We start from the raw sequence: 17,739 nt of genomic DNA, 5'->3' as shown, positions 1-17,739 counted from the left end.
ACCTTTCAATGAAATGACGTTTATAGCTGTTTTGGAGCAACTTTAGTTGATGTATACAGGGATGATTTAGAAACTTCTTATCTACCATGGGAGGCATAGATGTGTTAAGCCGTCATGTCGTAATTGCTTTCACTTTTTCAAGGTCTCAGTGTAATGTCTCTGAAGAGCCAAATAGCATAAAGAAGATTTACCCGTTGAAATTCATTGTAGAATTTAGAATAAAAAAAAAAGTTCACCAACTTTTATGTTGATAATCCTGCTGAAGTCAATTTCTATTCTTATTAGCATTTATCATTAAAATTCATTCCGATGCTGTACGCCTACTCTATTTCATTTTTGGTCCAACAGACTCAGAATGCGAGTTTTCTCACAATGCGTGTTAGCACGCAGGTATTTAAGGTATTTGGGTAGACTGTATCTAATTTAAAATGAAACACACGTGTCTTATTAGTTCATTCAACAAAAGTATTTTTATCTCCTTCTTTAGAGATCGATTTCGTACCATGATTAATGTACTTGGCGATACCTTCGGAGCCGGAATCGTGGATTGCTACTCTAAGGCTGATCTCAGGCGAATGGATGAGGAGAAACAAAAACTGGCCATGGTCAGTGAAGGAGAAGACAAGATTGAACAACGATTACTCCCCAAGAAGCACTCTGACACTAATGGAGAGAGCACAAGGCAAAGTGGTCTTGATAATCCTGCTTATGAAACAGCCAAATTGTGATAGCTATCATTTATTTGGGTTAGGGATGTAAAATAGAATTTCCACTTTTCATTTGGACATCGAAAATTTATTAATTATTTATTTCCTTACTCTTTTACTGATGTATTTTATTGTAGGTCTGCAATAAATTAATGAGACAGAAATCTTCTAAACTATGGTTAAAACAGAGGTTGTCATTCACTATGAAATGAAATAGTAAAATACACTTTTCATTGTTGAAGAAAAGGGTTTAGCCAGTGTGACTAAAATGTCTCAAGCCACTGTTGAGTAATACATTTAGCAGTGCACAGTAATCAGCTATTCAAATTATTTAATTTATTCCACTATTCCTTATATACTGTGGATCTGCATGTATTTTCCAACTTTAACTTCATTAAATATTGTGTTTTCTGCTTGGCATATGAAACAGGAATGTATTTAAAAACTTCCCATTACAACTATCAACTTAATTATATTAAAAAAAAAAACACCAACTTTTAGATGAATTCTCTAAGACAATGTGATCTTTGAAGAGAATACTAAACAGTCAGCCCTCTAGCCTGTATCAATCTGATGTCACATCCCAACATACAGTTCTTAGTAGTAGCAATTACTTAGGGGTGAAGTGGAAAGTAGATTATGTTTTGAAGAGAGGGTCAATGATGCAATCAATTTGAACACTCTGATGGACACACTTTATTGTGGTGACCAGTCACTTCATCCCCAATTAAATATTTTTTACTTAGTTATTGTGTAATTGCCTTTATTTCATCTTATATATAAATATGTTTTTTAGAATACTTTTTGATAATTTAGACATATTGTTTATAGTGTTGTATTTAGTTCTATTGTTTCTGTTTGTTGTAGGGATGTCACTATTATCCTGCACATATTGCGTGATTAAAGGCCAAGAAATGGTGGAAGTAGGGAAAATCTTTTGAGAGAGATTAAGTACAATTTGAATAATTATGATCATGCTGATCTGCAGTGTGGTGGAAGTAGTGGAAATCTCTTAAAAGATGAAAACAATTAGAATACTTATGATCTTGCCGCTGATAACTTATCTCCTGAAGGTCATCTTTCATTTTATTTGTCAATCGTTCTTTCTTAAAAATGAGCATGTCATTTCAAACCCCGATTTAACATTTTATTTATTCTAATAAACGCAGACTTCAAGAAATATGCAACACTGGCCAAGAAATTACAAACGATGTACAGCAATACGAATCAATGAATTGTCTTCTGTACCTACTAGCAAAAGCATATCTTGTTGATTGCAATTAACACTCAAAAACATAAATGTTAATTTTTTTTATTTTCAATGAAATTATATTCTATTCTTACTTAATAATGTTACTTCTTTTTGTCATGTAAATAAAATTAAATATATATGAAATATTGTTAATTTCATACTTTTTCCAATTATTATTTTGATGTATTAGAGGATGAAATGACCAGGGGATGAAGTGACTGTGTATAAAATGACCAGGGGTGAAATGACCTGGGATGAAGTTCATTTTCCTCTCATGTGAATCTAAGTTTTTCACACATTTTGTAAATAACTACAATGTCTTCTAAAAAGTTAATGTAATCAAAGTTGTTTAATACACACAGGTTTGAAAAATACACATTTATACATCTTTTGTTTTCTTAGTAACAAGAAATGTAAATTTTAGGATCTGTTAGAATAAATACACATTTGCTAGCAAAAAAGAATGTTTGTTAAGTAAAAGAATATTACATTACAACAGATGCACTAAACCAAAGCCTCATTGACAATTTAATATAAATCCATTAGTTTAATACAGCTAACTATCTGTGCTTTATTCAAATAAGTCAATGTAGGAATTAAAACAATCTAAAACACAATGTGCCTTAAGTATAGCAAGATCTGCCAGTCAAAAAAATATCAATGCTTCAAAGATTACATTTTCTCAGACTGAGTCACTTTCCTAATAGTGAGATATGAAGAGAAATGTTATTTCTAATCAAGTCACAAAGTCTTTTGTTAACCATTTATCAACAAACAAAAAAAACTTTTCTAAAACTTAATCTGAAACACTAGTAAATCAATCAAGGTTTGTAGTATTTATATACATCATCTTTGTCTGCATCCTGAATGCCTTCTTGGTCAGGACGCTCTGTCAACCATCCCATTTTGTACATGTTAAGAACCCTTGGACGCCTGGGATATGCAAGAGCCAAATAATTACCATCCACAGCTGCTTTGTACACACCACCCAAAGTAGCTAACACTATGCTTACAGTGACACCAACAGCTGGGGACTTATCTGAAAAAAAATTGACAATAGAAGTAAAGATTATAAGTGAGTGCCAGAAATAATATTTTTAATGAAAGGTAACAATGCTTTTGAAAGTTACTAGACTTGGATACTAAACCAAAACTCTTTTTTTTAACTCTTGTTAGCTACTTCACTTAAATAGCAGCATGGTAGGTGCAGTCAGCACCAAAGTACAATACCAAAAATAATGCTGGTTTTACTTAGCCTACAATGAAAAAAATATTGGCTAAAATGTGATCAATATAAAGTGATATACTCAATATTACTCAAATAGGAAATTTTGAGAGTTTAATATGGGGGGACTAACATCTACAGTGGGTAGAGTTTAATATTTTTAAAACCTAACTATAATACTGTTTAATCAAATGTTCAATCTATTAAACTAATAATAAATGACTAGTTTTTTGTTGTTTTTTTAATTTCACAAAAATAAAAAAAAGTTAAAACATGACAACATACACCAAGATCCAAACATTGTACCACTTGCAATGCCACCAATTATGTGATTCAATGGGCCATCTTTGTTTCGAATCTTCGCCGACATCCCAACAGCAAGACCATATGTCAAGCCTGAGATAACTGAAAGGAAAACAAATACAAATGAATATCAATATAAAACACAATGTTACATGTAGTTCTTGCTTAACAAGACTCAAAATTATGACAGGGTTAATAACTCAATATTTTTTTTGTTATACAACAAAATTTTGAAGTTACAATGGTCTTAAGGCAGAACCAGATGCATGCAGAGTGCATTAGCAGACAGTCAAAATATTGTCTACAATAAATTAGACTAATGCAATCAGTAGCACAACTTCCACTAGATCACTTTTTAGCCTCATGCAGTTTTTAGTGTTCATCTCTTAGTCACAATAGTTCCATAATGCAATATAAATTCTAATTTTAAATGTAAACAGCTACTATAAAAAATACAGTACAATAAATGGTAAAACAAGAATTTTAAAATCTATGGAATGCAGTTAAACATTTTGATTATGTCATAAACAAAGGAAATAACTGTATAACTAGCTTCTCCTAAATTTTAAATTTGATATTTGTTACTTAGTCAACTTGAAAATTATAAGCAAAACTGATTGTCCCAACCTCTGATAAGGGGATGTAATCAAACGGGACCACAAAGCAGTGGACACTGATGTTGACTACTGGGAAGACAAAGCCCTGGATCACACTGTGGAAAGAGATGGTGACCAAGAAAGCTCTGGAGGAAAAGCATGCCAAATGAAAATGGATAGCTTCTCTTCCACCAAAGTGAATGCCATCTTAACCTATGTTATATGTGCATGGGAATGCCTCTTGACAATAGGCTTCACATGAAAAAGTGTTCTACGAGATCAACCATAGTCATTCCAAGACTGATAAAGGCAAATAAAAAAAAAGATATAAGACAATTCATATATCAGCAATATTGAGAGTATAGAAAACTTACAGAATGGTGGACTGTGTTTAACAATTCTTTCTATACCTCTGGAGACTGTAAGTGTTTGTCCTTTAGGTTCCAAGGTATACACCATTGCAGCAGATGCAGCAGCTGAAAACAAAAATCACAATAATAAAAAAAAAATCCTGATACGATTGGATCAGATAATAAAAAAAGTATTGAGCAAATTTGCATCAACAATTAAGCAAATATATAAAACTAACATACTAAAAATTTAGACAAAAAGAAAAAAAAAAGTTCCCCTTTCAGACCTTGTGATTTATGGGACAGATGATGTAAAGGTCATCTGCTTCTATGTCCCACAGTTAACGAGGGTGTCAGGTGGCCAACACAACAACCAACTGCCATTACTTTTCCCTAACTAATGTCAGGTACCCATTAAAGTTGGGTGGATTCAGAGGCGTCCTAAAGATCCCGAAAGTAAAAATTCCTATTCGGAAGTCAAACGCTTTCCCACTCAGCCACCCAATTAAAGTTGAACGCAAAATACCCTCACGTTTGAGGACTTGTTACAATTTTGTAGGCTCCGTATTGTTCAGTCATTTCCTTTGATGAAGTGTAGATCAAACTATTTAAATATGAAGTCACTAACAGTTCAACTTGATTAAGTGGATTATACTGTACTGAGTTCTAGAACTAGAGTGTTTGGCCAACACATTGCAAGGTTAGGGATAGCTCTAAGGCCTAAGTCTTCTGAGAAATCTAGAAAATGCTGGGCGTACGAAAACAGCAATCCCATTATTTTCACCCAGTGGGGTAACCATTTCATCAAAGAAGAAATTTGCCACCTTGTTGAGCTTAATGGCGAGCTTAATGCTGCCATAAGGAAATGCCAGCTCAAAAAGACTACCGGGCCGGATGGTATCACCCCCGAAAAGCTCAAGCATGTAAGGGGGAAAGGAAGGGCCGTGTTCTTGGCATTTGTAAATAGAACCTGGACAGATGGCCTGAAAACGTGCCACCAAAAAGGGAAAAGATGCTTCCACTGTTGAGGGCTAAAGCCCCATCTCACTCACATCTTGCGCGGGAAAGATGGCTGAAAAAAATGGTAAATGAGCATCTGGTTTGGTACCTTGAGAGTGCCCGTCTTATAGCTCCAGAACAGGCTGGTTTCAGGGCTGGAATGTCCGCTATAGTCCAAGTTAACATCTTTGTGCAGAGCGTAGCAGATCGATTCCAAAGGACCAAAAGCACATATGCATGTCCTAAAAGTTCCACAGACAAATCTTAGTGCTTGGGACTGTATTTTATCAAGTTGTTCAAGAGCTGTCCTAGAGCCAGCTTCCGCACAATGCGAAGTTTCCCTGAGGCCTTTCTTGCAACTTCTTGGATGTGCTCACACATTTTTAGTTTGTGATCTAAAGTTACATCAAGGTACACCAAGGTACTTGGGTAGCTTTTCCATGCTGAGAGCCACTCCGTTAAGGAAGAGCCGGAAAGGTTGCCAGAGAATGCCAGCCCCGATCGTGAACAGAGAATAGACCGTCTTGGAGGTGTTTATTTCTAGCCTCCATTTTTGTGTGTATAAGCAGAGCGTATTGAGATCTTGCAACACTTTTTGTATAGAGGTTGCGCTCCTTCCGGATTTCCAAAGGACAATATCATCAGCATATGGCATTTTAGCTGAGCCGGTAGGTCATTTATGAAGGTCGTGAAAAGGGCGCATGACAGAACGGAGCCCTGGGGGAGGCCATGCTCGAGGGTCATTTTCCCTGAGACTTCTCCGTACATCCTTGTTCTTATTGTACGCTCTTGTAGGAAGTCTCTAATCCAGTAATATATCCGTCCCCGCACCCCCACAGCTCTTATCTTATGAAGCAAACCAGGCCGCCATACTTTATCATATGCCTGTTTTAAGTCAATGAAGACTGCGTATGTACTTTCGGTCCTTTGGAATGCATCTGCTACGCTCTGCACAAAGATGTTGACTTGGTCTATAGCGGACATTCCAGCCCTGAAACCAGCCTGTTCTGGAGCTATAAGACGGGCACTCTCAAGGTACCAAACCAGACGCTCATTTACCATTTTTTCAGCCATCTTTCCCACACAAGATGTGAGTGAGATGGGCCTGTAGCCCTCAGCAGTGGAAGCATCTTTTCCCTTTTTTGGTAAAGGAATAATGGTGGCATGTTTCCAGGCCCTGGGCAGATGACCTCTGCCCAGGTTCTATTTACGAATGCTAAGAGCACGGCCCTTCCTTTCCCCCCTACATGCTTAAGCATTCCGGGGATGATACCGTCCGGCCCCGGAGCCTTTTTAAGCTGGCATTTCCTTATGGCAGCATTAAGCTCGCCTATCGAGAAGGGGGAGTTCATCGTTCCCTCAGCACTTTCGGTCTGTGGTTCCTTTCTGTCTTTTTTTTCATCAGCTTTGCGAGCTTTATCAATGGGTTTGGACATTGGGGACTTCTTGGCAGCCTTGTTGATCTTAGCAAAATATTTGTTCAACAAGGTGGCAATTTTCGTCTTTGATGAAATGGTTACCCCACTGGGTGAAGATAATTGGGTTGCTGTTTTCGTATGCCCAGCAAGTTTTGAGATTTCTCAGAAGACTCCAAGCCTTAGAGCTATCCCTTAGGTTTAACCTTACACAGGTGTTGGTCCAACGTTCTCGTTTTTCCCTGTTATCAGACATTTTGACTAGTAGGCTGAGTCTGTTGTATTTCTGCCTGAGTGTTGGATTGTTTGGGTTCGTTTGGACCTTTTTGTATGCCCTTCTCCGAGCCATAACAAGTTTGTTGATTTCAGCCGTCCAAAAGTTTTTGAATTTTTTACAAGGGTAAGTTTGAGGAATAAACTTTTTAGCCATGCCCAGGATAGCTGTTGTTATTTGACGGTACACAAGGTCGACAGAGCTAGACTCTACATGGATTTTTTCAAGGGCATTGTCGACAGCTGTCTCGTATCCTTTCCAATTAGCTTTACTATAGCACCACTTTCGTGGTTCTTTAGTGGTCTTGGTGTTCATTTTAGAAAGAGTGGCAGTCAGTAATATTGGAAGGTGGTCACTACTAATATCGCTTAGTACTTGATAAGTTATGACAGATCCCAAGTTAGCAGAGACTAAAGAAAGATCTGGTCGTGATAGTGAACCATTGCTAGCATGCAGAAGAGAAGGAGGAGAGTGTTTATTTTGCAAAAGAAAAAGGTTAGTAGAATTGGACAGGTCATGAACTTTTTTACCAGACTGATCAGTGTCATCATAGCCCCAGGAAGGTGAATGGGCATTTAGATCTCCGACTATAGTGTCTACAGTTATTGTCTCTCTGACATCTAAAGCCAGTTCTTGTTTTGGTGGATTATAAACATTGATGCACTTGAAGCGTCTATTATTTTTCCAAATTTCTAATACCAAAGTGTCTGTCCTCCCCTGACTCAAGTCTGTGGACACTTTCTTTATAGACATATTTAAATTCTGCTTGAAAAGTTGTAATAGAAACATTTTACCATATTTAAATGCTTAGAAACATTTATATTTAATAAATTAGTCAGTAAATTCTTGACATCTAAAAAAAAAAACAGGATTCTTTGAGATTTTGTTTTAAAAGCTATTTCAAACGTCACTTCCCTCAACAATACTGAAAGAGAAACTACATTTAACCAATCATATCGCTTCATTCTTACAGTAGCTGTTGGGCTTAGTGATGGCCTAGTCCAGATCTATGATACAGTTATATTTATATATATATATATATACTTGTATAAACAGATCTAAAAGCATTGGATAACCAACTTGAGAAAAAAAGTTTAGTAACATTTTCATCAAAGCCTTTCCCTGTCCCAAGAAGTAAATAGATCATGTGTCTGACTGATTTGAACAAACTTGTCAGTGTAAGGCTAGTCTAGACTACTTGTAGTCAGTCATGACAAGACAACCAAGCAATAGTGTTTGATGTGTGTTGAGTGGTCTGGTGAGAAAATACACACTTTGGTTAGTCAAGCATGTAAATCTACTTTTAATGTAATATGCATTTTTTTCTTTGCACACTAGAACCTAGATCTAACTGCATAGACGAAGATATATTTCTTTTACGAGAATGTAAACTTTGCTATATGATCTCCCGTTATATAGAAGTCAATAGATTTAATTCAAAGTATTTGTGACGCCACATGCCATAGAAACCCGGTGAAAGTCTGACTGTTTTGGATGCGCAGGAAAATTACGTTGGAAAAACATCAATTACTAAGTTATTATTGCAAATAAAAAAAAAAGAATAATATATTCATTATCTGTAAATTAAAAATATATATTATATCAAAAATTGTCAAAACCATCGGAGTTTCCCTTTAAGTCTAAGTCAAGTTAAGTGAGACCTTTTAGAATGCAGGCCAGAGGCCTAGCTCATCATTACTACTAGACCTTACTAGTAGTAGTAGATCTCTAGCTAGCAGCTAGATGTATCGTTTTCGCGAAAGGGAATGTGCAACATGTCCATGATTAATTAATATGCAATAAGAGGGAACAAAAGGTCTCTTTTTATCTCCCTTCCCTTCACTATGTTAATGTACACTCCCCACTATAATCTATTGTTAATTTATTTATTAGACGACTTTTTTTTTACCAAAGAATGCTCCAGCTTTGCTGCCATCGACAACTCTCTGAATAACATCACGGTCACTCCCGATGACTAATTTTGAAAGTAAACGTGGCCTTGGCTTTTCTCTGTATTTGAAGAAATGTTCAGTAGAAATATCAGTATTGTATCTAGGTTCACTTTGCATTTTATTTTGTTTTTTTAATGTTTTACGAAAAGAGTCTAGAAACGAAAGAAAGTGACATTGGATACCGGAAAAAGTATTTTCAAAACATTGATTCCGGGGTAAAACACTGAGCTATGTAGATTCTAGATTCATATCCTAGACCTAGTCCGTAGCCTTGTCTTATTAGTCTTATATAAATGTTCCTTGTAATTTTTGTATAGTTTAAAAAAATAATTTAGATATTGATCTCTAATATAAATGTTAAATAATGATCACCTAAAAAAATATTTTTTTCAACAATATAGATCTAATAATGAGCCAGAGAGGGGAAAAAAAAGGGGGGGGGGGGGATTTGATATATTTCTCTAATCTCTTATTTGCGGACGTCATTATTCGTTAGGCATGATGGTTTTCCAGTTTTCTATTATTTTGTTTTAAATACGGTTTAAGTTAAAATTATATTTATATATCTAAATCTACCCTTTTTTCAATGGGCATCTGAAACTTGTGATAGATCTAGAATCTAGATTATAATCTAATCATTAATCTAAATCTAGATTCTGCAAGACAAAAGCTAGATCTAGATCTATATAGACATAGAGGTCGAGGCCTAATGCTGCGATTATTTGTCGAAATCTGATTGGTTGTGGGAACGCTGAGTACAATTTCCTGTTGTGACAATAAAAATAGTCATTTTCTTACATCACTTCTACAAACTTCTATTACCTTGTCGTAGAGTCTAATGTCGACGCAAACTTCATCATACCTGCAGTTTAGATCTCAAAATTTTATTTAGAGTCTATCATCTATGTGAATTCAATTTTACAAGAATCGTCTAGATCTTACATTATAATTTGATTTGTTACTTGACTTGTATGTATTATTTTAACAGTGACTAGATCTAATTCATAATGAGATAATGTTAAATGTAATAAATAAATGTATCTAGAATCTAGATTTAGATCTATCAATCTATCACTATCACTATCAATCAAATCAACAATGACAATTGAGTTTGAGTCAATTGTATCAATCAAATTAAATGATAAATCATTAAATGTATCAATAATATTGTCATTGTACAAGTATCATACTTTTTTTTTATCTTCTTCTTATTATTATTAATAATAATAATATTGATATTATACTAAATTATAGATTTATTAATTTATACTACACTAAGACTAAGATCTAGATCTATTTATAGTTTATTACTGTTTATAGATCTAGAGTTCTAGACTCTATAATCTAGTATTAAAGGGAAACTCTGATGGTTTTGGTAATTTTTTATATAATAGTTAATAATAATATGATGTGTTTTGATTTACAGATAATGAATATATTTTATTCTTTTTTTTTAAATTTGCAATAATAACTTTGTAATTAATGTTTTTCTGATATATTTATTCTGCGCATCCAAAACAGGGTTTCTATGAGACGTCACACTAACCTATATTAATTTTATCAATTTAATCTATTGACTTATTGTATAATGGTAGACCATGCAGTAAAGTTTACATTCTCTTAAAAAAAAATATATCTTCGTCTATGCAGTTAGATCTAGATCTTATAAGCAAAGAAAAAAATGTGTGTTGAAAGTAGATTTACATGCATGACTAACCACGGCAGTGTGTATTTTCTCGCCTGACCACTTAACACACACAAACACTATCGCTTGGTTGTCTTGTCTTGACCAACTACCCGTAGTCTAGACTACCCTTACACTGACCACTTTGTTAGAATCAGTCACACACACAATTTTATTTACTTTTTAGGACAGGGGGGGGGGGGGGGGGCTTAGATGAAAATGTTACTTTTTTTTATCGAGTTGGTTATCCTAATGCTTTTAGATCTCTCTCTATTTATATAACTGTAGCATAGCTCTGGACTAGGCCGTCACTAAGCCTAACAGCTACTGTAAGAATGAAGCAATACGATTAGTTAAATGTAGTTTATCTTTCAGTATTGTTGAGGGTAGTGACTTATGTCTAACCTAATAACAAAATCTCAAAGAACCGCGTTTTTTGGAGATGTCAAGAATTTACTGTCTGATTTATTAAATATAAATGTTTCTTAGCATTTAAATACAAAATGGTAAAAAAATGTTTACTAATACAACTTTTTATGCAGAATTTAAATATTATATGTCAATAATTCAAATTTGAAAAACCTTCGGAGTTTCCCTTTAATCTACTAATACACTATATATATATATATATATATATATATATATATATATATATATATATATATATATATATATATATATATATATATATATGAGTACTAGATCTATGAATTATATTATATAGATCTACATAGTAATTAAGTATTATGAAATACAACCTAAAATACAACTTATTTCAATTTATAATTATCTATAACTATAAATCTAATCTAAATCTAGAATTCTAGATCTCTAATTACTCTAGTATGATACTAATGATCATATCAAAATAATTAGGCTAGGACTAAGTATTCTTAAGCGTTCATTGGCCATGACCATAGCCATAGGTTTAGTATAATAATAATAATATTTACTATACTACTATAGCAAAGTATAGACTACAGTACAGCCTATAGTTATAGTCCTGTAGCTTAAGTACAACCATATTACAATTATTATTATTACTTATTAAATAATATAAGCTTAGGGACATGGTGTAGAATACTCAGAATAGATTTTAAAATGATTTTATGTTAAACTTAAATATCTATCAATATATATATGATATATATTGTAATTGTAGATGTTGATCGACTACATTGTGGAATAGCGACCATTTGTAATATTCTTTAATAAATATTTGAATAAAAATATATGTTTGAGGTTGTTTTATTATTTTATTACATCTGCAGCTTACTTAAAAACCTATAAAATGATGGATGCAGATTTGAACCACGTCAAAGCAACAGCAATTTCTCTAGTTTTTACATTGGTCATTACTTTAACAGCTGGTAAATAAATCTAAGTCTAATTTTATTTTTTATTTGCCATGTACATTTGATAATTATTACTGAACACTAAGATAAGGAATAAAAATTGCAATATTATTAGACATTTTCTTTGTATATTAACAATAGCATTTTTTGTTCAATTAACATATATACATTCATACATATGAAGTAGAATAGATTATATACTTGCTGTTTTTATGGTTTAAAAAACAACAACATTACATTACACATTTATATTACTGTTGTTACAAAAGCAGGTTAGACACATTTCTTATTTCAAATGTTAGGACAAATTGTAAAAAGAGATTTTTCTAGCCATTAGAGCACTGTATGGGTTGTTTGAAAAACCAACAAAAACCGATGACTTAGTAGAGTGTTTAAGTCTGTAATTAATTTGCACTAGATAAAAAGCTGAATATGCATAGGAAAACATCTGTAAATTATAAGTTAAGTATGTTCTTTGCTTGAACTCAAACGTCAGGGCACATTCAAAGAGTATAAAAACACAATAGCTTTTACATAATATTGATTTAATGGTAATACATTCAAAGTGCATTTATTGAAAAACTCATTTTTTTAATCAAAATCAAATCAACCTCCTATTTCCAGACGCCACTTGAAAGTAATTTGCAATTTCAAGATTGCTATTATAATTAATTTTGGTAATTCCTATTTTGCACTGATATCATTTAATTCTTCCTCTCTTAGCCACATTTGGAGATTATCATAGCTCAGATAAAATATTGCTATCAGATGTTAAAGCTCTGACACTTCACCAAGGGAGAATGACAAACTCGAGGAGATCTTCTCCTGTTCCACAGGTAAACAGCTCAGTTCCTGAATGATCATTCTAACATTTAGTTATCTTTGTGTATTTGGAAAATAAATGTTTTTTATCAATACAGCTGTTTTACATTGTTTACACCAGCGTTGCTATGAAATTTTTTTTTGTTTTGTTTTATCTTATTTTCCTTTGGAATATTCCAAATTATTGTATCAAATTTAGCTGACATATTAAATTTAATCCTTACATTTTATTAAAAAATATTAATTCCTACCTAATAAAAAAAAAATATTTCACTGACAGGTTGTCTTTTTCATCTAAATTTAAAATATTTATTATAATATCTCTTTTTAAAAAAAAATAAATTTTCTTTAAATTTAAAAATAAATAGTTTGGAATATGTCTGATGGAACTCTTAAGAATAAACAAGGGATATGCTTGATGTTTCTAATTTTCTGAAAATATTATTGGTTGAGAAATAATGTTACACTTTTAATTATTTATTTTTTTATAGTATTAATGATGGTGCTTGTTTTAAAAATATCTGTATTTCTTAGTTTTAATAGATAAAATCTTTTTTTTTTAATGTTGCACAATGGCATTAAGAACTAAAATTGCTCCAAATGCTTGTAGCTTCAATACCCTGGTGAATTGTGAATATTTGAATTTCTCTTTAGCTGAAATGTGTTGGAGGTTCAGCTCAGTACAAGTTCACCCCTAAAACAGTTCAATGTATTAACAGAGGCTCTGATGGCTATGATATTCAGGTAAATCATTGTCTTGTGTCACTTGCACATTTACTTATGAAACATTGCCTTTTTACTTTTTTAGATAGAAAGTCTTTAGATTAATATAAAGCTAAATAAAAAAAAATATGCAAGTTATATAGTTACTTAATAGCATCTGATTCTGTTACAGTGGGAATGTAAAACTGACATGGACAATGCATACCGGTTTGGTCATGTGGAAGTGACCTGTGAAGGCTATGACTATCCCAATGACCCTTATATTCTCAAAGGTTCATGTGGGGTAAGTACTTCAGTTTGACTTATTTCTAGTTTGATCTTTTTGTTTCAAGTGTTTACTTTTTTAACAACTTTTTTTTGAGCTAGTTCTTGCTCATAAAGATTGTTTCAGGGATTTGAATGGACAATATTGTTTTTCAGCTGGAATACACAGTGGAACTTACAGAAGAAGGTCGCCAAAAAGAAAGTTATAGAGGAGGCTCCCCATACAGGTAACATTCAGACCATAAAAACACATCTCAATCTTTGAAGGCATAACTATTTTATATTATGTTTTTTGGTGCTATAAAAATGTTATTTAAATATTACAGCTTTGTTAAAAATGCTTCATTTGTAACAAAATGATACTCTTAATAAAGAAACCAATTTGTCCATTTTTATTGACATTCCAATCCATCTTTCTTTTTTTTTAGAGCCCATTTTTAAAAAATATTTTTTATGTTTTAGCTACACTTACAAATCTGAAGGTGGAATTAGTGGATTGTTTGTATTTATTGGAATACTGCTGGTTATGTATATCATCTACAAATTATGTCTGGCTCCCAACGTAGTAACCCATGGTGAACAGCCTCCACCATATGGATTCAGACAAGAGTACATGCCTAGTCAAGGTATCTTAATGTTCTTAATGAAACACACTCAGACTAATCTTTTAGTTTTGTTTTAATTAAGGAATTAATTGAGGAATCAGGATGTAGATCAGGAGCTTATCGCCAAAGTCATGCCTGAAGGTTCCACAATGACAGGGACTATTACTATGACTGATCACCAGGCCTATAATAAGTGGCCAATGGCCCCACAACTACAGGGAGTTTTATCATTCTCCTCTTCTATAGCTGGAGGAGCAGCCAGTCTATTGCCGTCCTTAAGGCGGCTCTTGTGGAACAACATGGCAGACTTTTTGGACTGGATCATCAGGTTTTCTTCCCCACCTCAGAGATCCATCTAGCAAAAAAAAAATATAGTTTTTCCTCTAGGCCTAATTCTGGTTAGAAAAAGTGTCTAATTTTACTGACAGTTATTGAATTATTTGTTTAATAATGCGAAATGGAAATAGTACATTCAAAATTGTTTCATTTTCCATTACGCTTAGCTCTTTGTTGATCTGTTTATTAATTGAACTTCCATTCATAATTATATCAAAATAATCTGCTCCCGCCAGTGCTTTTTGCTTTTCTGTTACTAAGAAAAAGACAAATTTGAATTAATTAAATGTTTTGATTTTCTGGGAACTAGAACAAGATACACTAGATTTATATCTACACTATGCAATATGAGTTGTGAGTATGTTATTCCCAATAGTCTGTACAATGGGACATCACTTGCCACATTGATAATGAAAAGATAAGCCCTGGGCATTGCTTTTTACAATTCTTGGATGATTGATGCTAAAACTACAGATCTGTCAAATTTTATATATATATTGTTTATGCCAGTGTTTCTCAAATTGTGGTCAAAGGTTAGACCTGTTGCTATTTATGTGTGGTTTTCTTTTCATATTTGAATTGGAAAGTGTGGCTACAGAAGAAATAAGCTAAATGATTTCAGCTTTAACACTGCATAACATCTGTAATAGTTTGGGGTGCAGTGAATGTTTATGTCTGTAAAATACAGTGTAATGATTTGTTTCTATTTTACATAAAATTTACAGGTCCACCTCCACCCTATGATGGCTACTCTAGTGCCAGCTTTGGTTTTGGAAACACCTATCCTAAGCCTGGTTACCCTCATGCCAGTGCTACCAATGGTGGTGGCTTCTGGACAGGAGCTGCAACGGGAGGTCTCCTTGGTTACCTGTTTGGCAGAGGCAACAACTACAATACCGGATGGGGAACTGGCACTTGGGGAGGCAGTGGATTTAACCATCCTACATCCAGTGGTGGCGCCTTTTTTTCATCTTCGTCTGGCGGTCCCTCCAGCTCAGGAAGTAGGATGACCTCAGGTTTTGGTGGAACTACACGACGTTAAGTAGTTTAAAAATATACAGGGTGGTTATATATAGTTTATTTTTCATTTGCAGTATTTTTAATCAGCTGTTTTATCTATAGCATATCTCACAACTATATATACTAAATGATTACTGGTATCTAATTCCTTAGCCCAATATTTTACTACTTCTTTAGTGGGTTTGGTTTTAAAACTTGATCATTCACAGACCATTAAATACTAGCAGCCAACTGGGTCTTCATCGCAGTTTACATTTCTTTGGTTACAATTTTTATTTCCAATCCAGTTCTTTATTTATATAAATATATATGTAAATAGAAACTATTTAAATACTTTAAATACTTAAATAAGGTGCCTGTTTATGTTGATGAATGAGAATGAGCAGTGATTGTACAAATGATGTCATCTGTTATTACAATAATTTATTTTTTAAAATATATGTGAAGTGCTAGTCTGTGTGTGCAACTTCGATTAGCAATAGATACTTTATGCTATATGGTTTATTATGACATTTGATATGATTTGTTTTTGTGTATATCTCTATGAAGAAACAAAACTTCAGGGTTTTGTTTTTTTCACTTGAATCTGTAATTACAATTTGTATAAAAGAAAGTAATTTTTTTATATTGAACATTGCAATTAGATAATTTTGTGTTTCTCATCATATAATAAAATTAAAAGTATGCTTCTCAGTTGAAATATACAGTGCAGGAATATATAACATTTGTGTATAATTTCTAAATTAACCCAACAGTATGGGTTGGGTAATAAGGTGTACAGTGGCAAATTGTTTTCTTTTTCCCTGTCACACACTAAGACATTAAGGGTTTCCAAACCAATCTAAAATGGGAGTATCAATAGACTACTTTGCACTTATTATGCATACAAGTTTTATTTTTATTGATTTTTCAGAATTTCAATTTTTTTTTTACTATATTACAATAAAGTAGCTTTAAGTTTGCAATTTATGATTTTCAGGTTAATATTTTTTAAATATGTGATAACATTGAATTTTATTTTTCCTTCTGTATAAACAACTTAAACCTTTTTTAAAAAAAAGTATTTCATAGAACATTTACTTAGAAAATGAGATTTATACAGCATATTTTCAAACCTGTTTGGTCATTAAAGAGTTTTATAGCAACTCATAAATTGTTGTATTAGTTTTTTAAGAAAGATTTGTTACATGACTTTCTTGTTTATTTATTGTATAAACATCTTTTTCCTAATTTTACTTGGAGATAAATTTTTGCTTGATACATACATGACAGACTGACAGAGTTGATAGAAAACTATAAGCTTTTTCAAAAGCTTTATACCTTAAATCAGTGGCATCTTGGGCACTCTAGTGTATGGGGCTCTGTAGAAGGAGTACCACCTCTAACTGGGCAGTCAGGCTCCTTGAGCAGCTCATTGACCTTGGTCTCCACTCAGAGCTCAGCTCTCACCTGTGGCAAAAGGTCACACCCAGGCAAACCGTCTAGAATGATGGGCTAAACAAGGTGAGGGTTAGCCAGAACTAATATCTGGTGAAACTATGGGCTCTAGTTGTGGCGTCCAAGTCGCCGAATAGGACTACCATTGCCTTGGATCGATGGGGGCACTGTGTGACATGTAGAGCACACTGGTCATCCACTGCACCAAAGAATTCCAGTGGGAAATCTGCGCCATTATCCCGATGGTAGCTCCAAAAATATTCATGCTTTCTCTAAGTGTGCATAACCTTAGGGAACAGGTGGTGTAACATCGCACTGTATCTTATGCCAGTTACTTCACTTGTTGCTCATTCGTTGGTTAGTAGCTTCAAATAGCTAGTGCAACTAGACCGATGTATGCGTTTAAATTTTTAATATAGA

The 17,739-nt window shown here is 33.4% G+C and overlaps 3 protein-coding genes across 10 annotated transcripts in view; 2 read left to right on the top strand and 1 right to left on the bottom strand.

Annotated features, from left to right (window-relative positions):
* Positions 1-2,341, top strand: part of LOC106062914 (excitatory amino acid transporter 3-like) — a 28,236-nt gene extending 25,895 nt beyond the window's left edge. For all 6 annotated transcript variants that reach the window (XM_056031141.1, XM_056031137.1, XM_056031136.1 and 3 more), the window contains exon 11: positions 488-2,341. In XM_056031141.1, coding sequence (XP_055887116.1) covers positions 488-728 — 241 coding nt within the window. In that variant the 3' untranslated portion in view covers positions 729-2,341. The remainder of the gene's footprint in view (positions 1-487) is intronic.
* On the bottom strand, positions 2,290-9,283 carry LOC106062925 (uncharacterized). Its single transcript, XM_013221240.2, has 4 exons — positions 9,031-9,283; positions 4,458-4,559; positions 3,470-3,589; positions 2,290-2,998 (listed from the first exon to the last, which is right to left on the bottom strand). Exons 1-4 carry the CDS (start codon positions 9,188-9,190, stop codon positions 2,781-2,783), a joined length of 600 nt encoding a protein of 199 aa, XP_013076694.1. The 5' UTR covers positions 9,191-9,283; the 3' UTR covers positions 2,290-2,780.
* A 264-nt stretch (positions 9,284-9,547) lies between these two features.
* On the top strand, positions 9,548-17,035 carry LOC106062936 (store-operated calcium entry-associated regulatory factor-like). Of its 3 annotated transcripts, none has more exons than XM_056031148.1 (8): positions 9,548-9,577; positions 12,029-12,127; positions 12,836-12,948; positions 13,589-13,678; positions 13,830-13,940; positions 14,078-14,148; positions 14,384-14,547; positions 15,588-17,035. In XM_056031148.1, the coding sequence occupies exons 2-8, from the start codon at positions 12,049-12,051 to the stop codon at positions 15,902-15,904; spliced, it is 945 nt and encodes a 314-aa protein (XP_055887123.1). In that variant the 5' UTR covers positions 9,548-9,577; positions 12,029-12,048; the 3' UTR covers positions 15,905-17,035. The 3 variants fall into 3 exon arrangements, with proteins under 3 accessions (XP_055887123.1, XP_055887122.1, XP_055887119.1); XM_056031147.1 differs by having other exon boundaries at positions 9,551-9,569; XM_056031144.1 differs by lacking the exon at positions 9,548-9,577 and adding an exon at positions 9,673-10,042.
* Positions 17,036-17,739: the final 704 nt, after the last annotated feature.

The sequence above is a fragment of the Biomphalaria glabrata genome, chromosome 5, assembly GCF_947242115.1.
Source record: "Biomphalaria glabrata chromosome 5, xgBioGlab47.1, whole genome shotgun sequence".
NCBI classification, from domain to species: domain Eukaryota; kingdom Metazoa; phylum Mollusca; class Gastropoda; family Planorbidae; genus Biomphalaria; species Biomphalaria glabrata.
The sequence above is the reverse complement of the archived record's forward strand: the minus strand, read 5'-3'. Positions and strand labels throughout refer to the sequence as shown.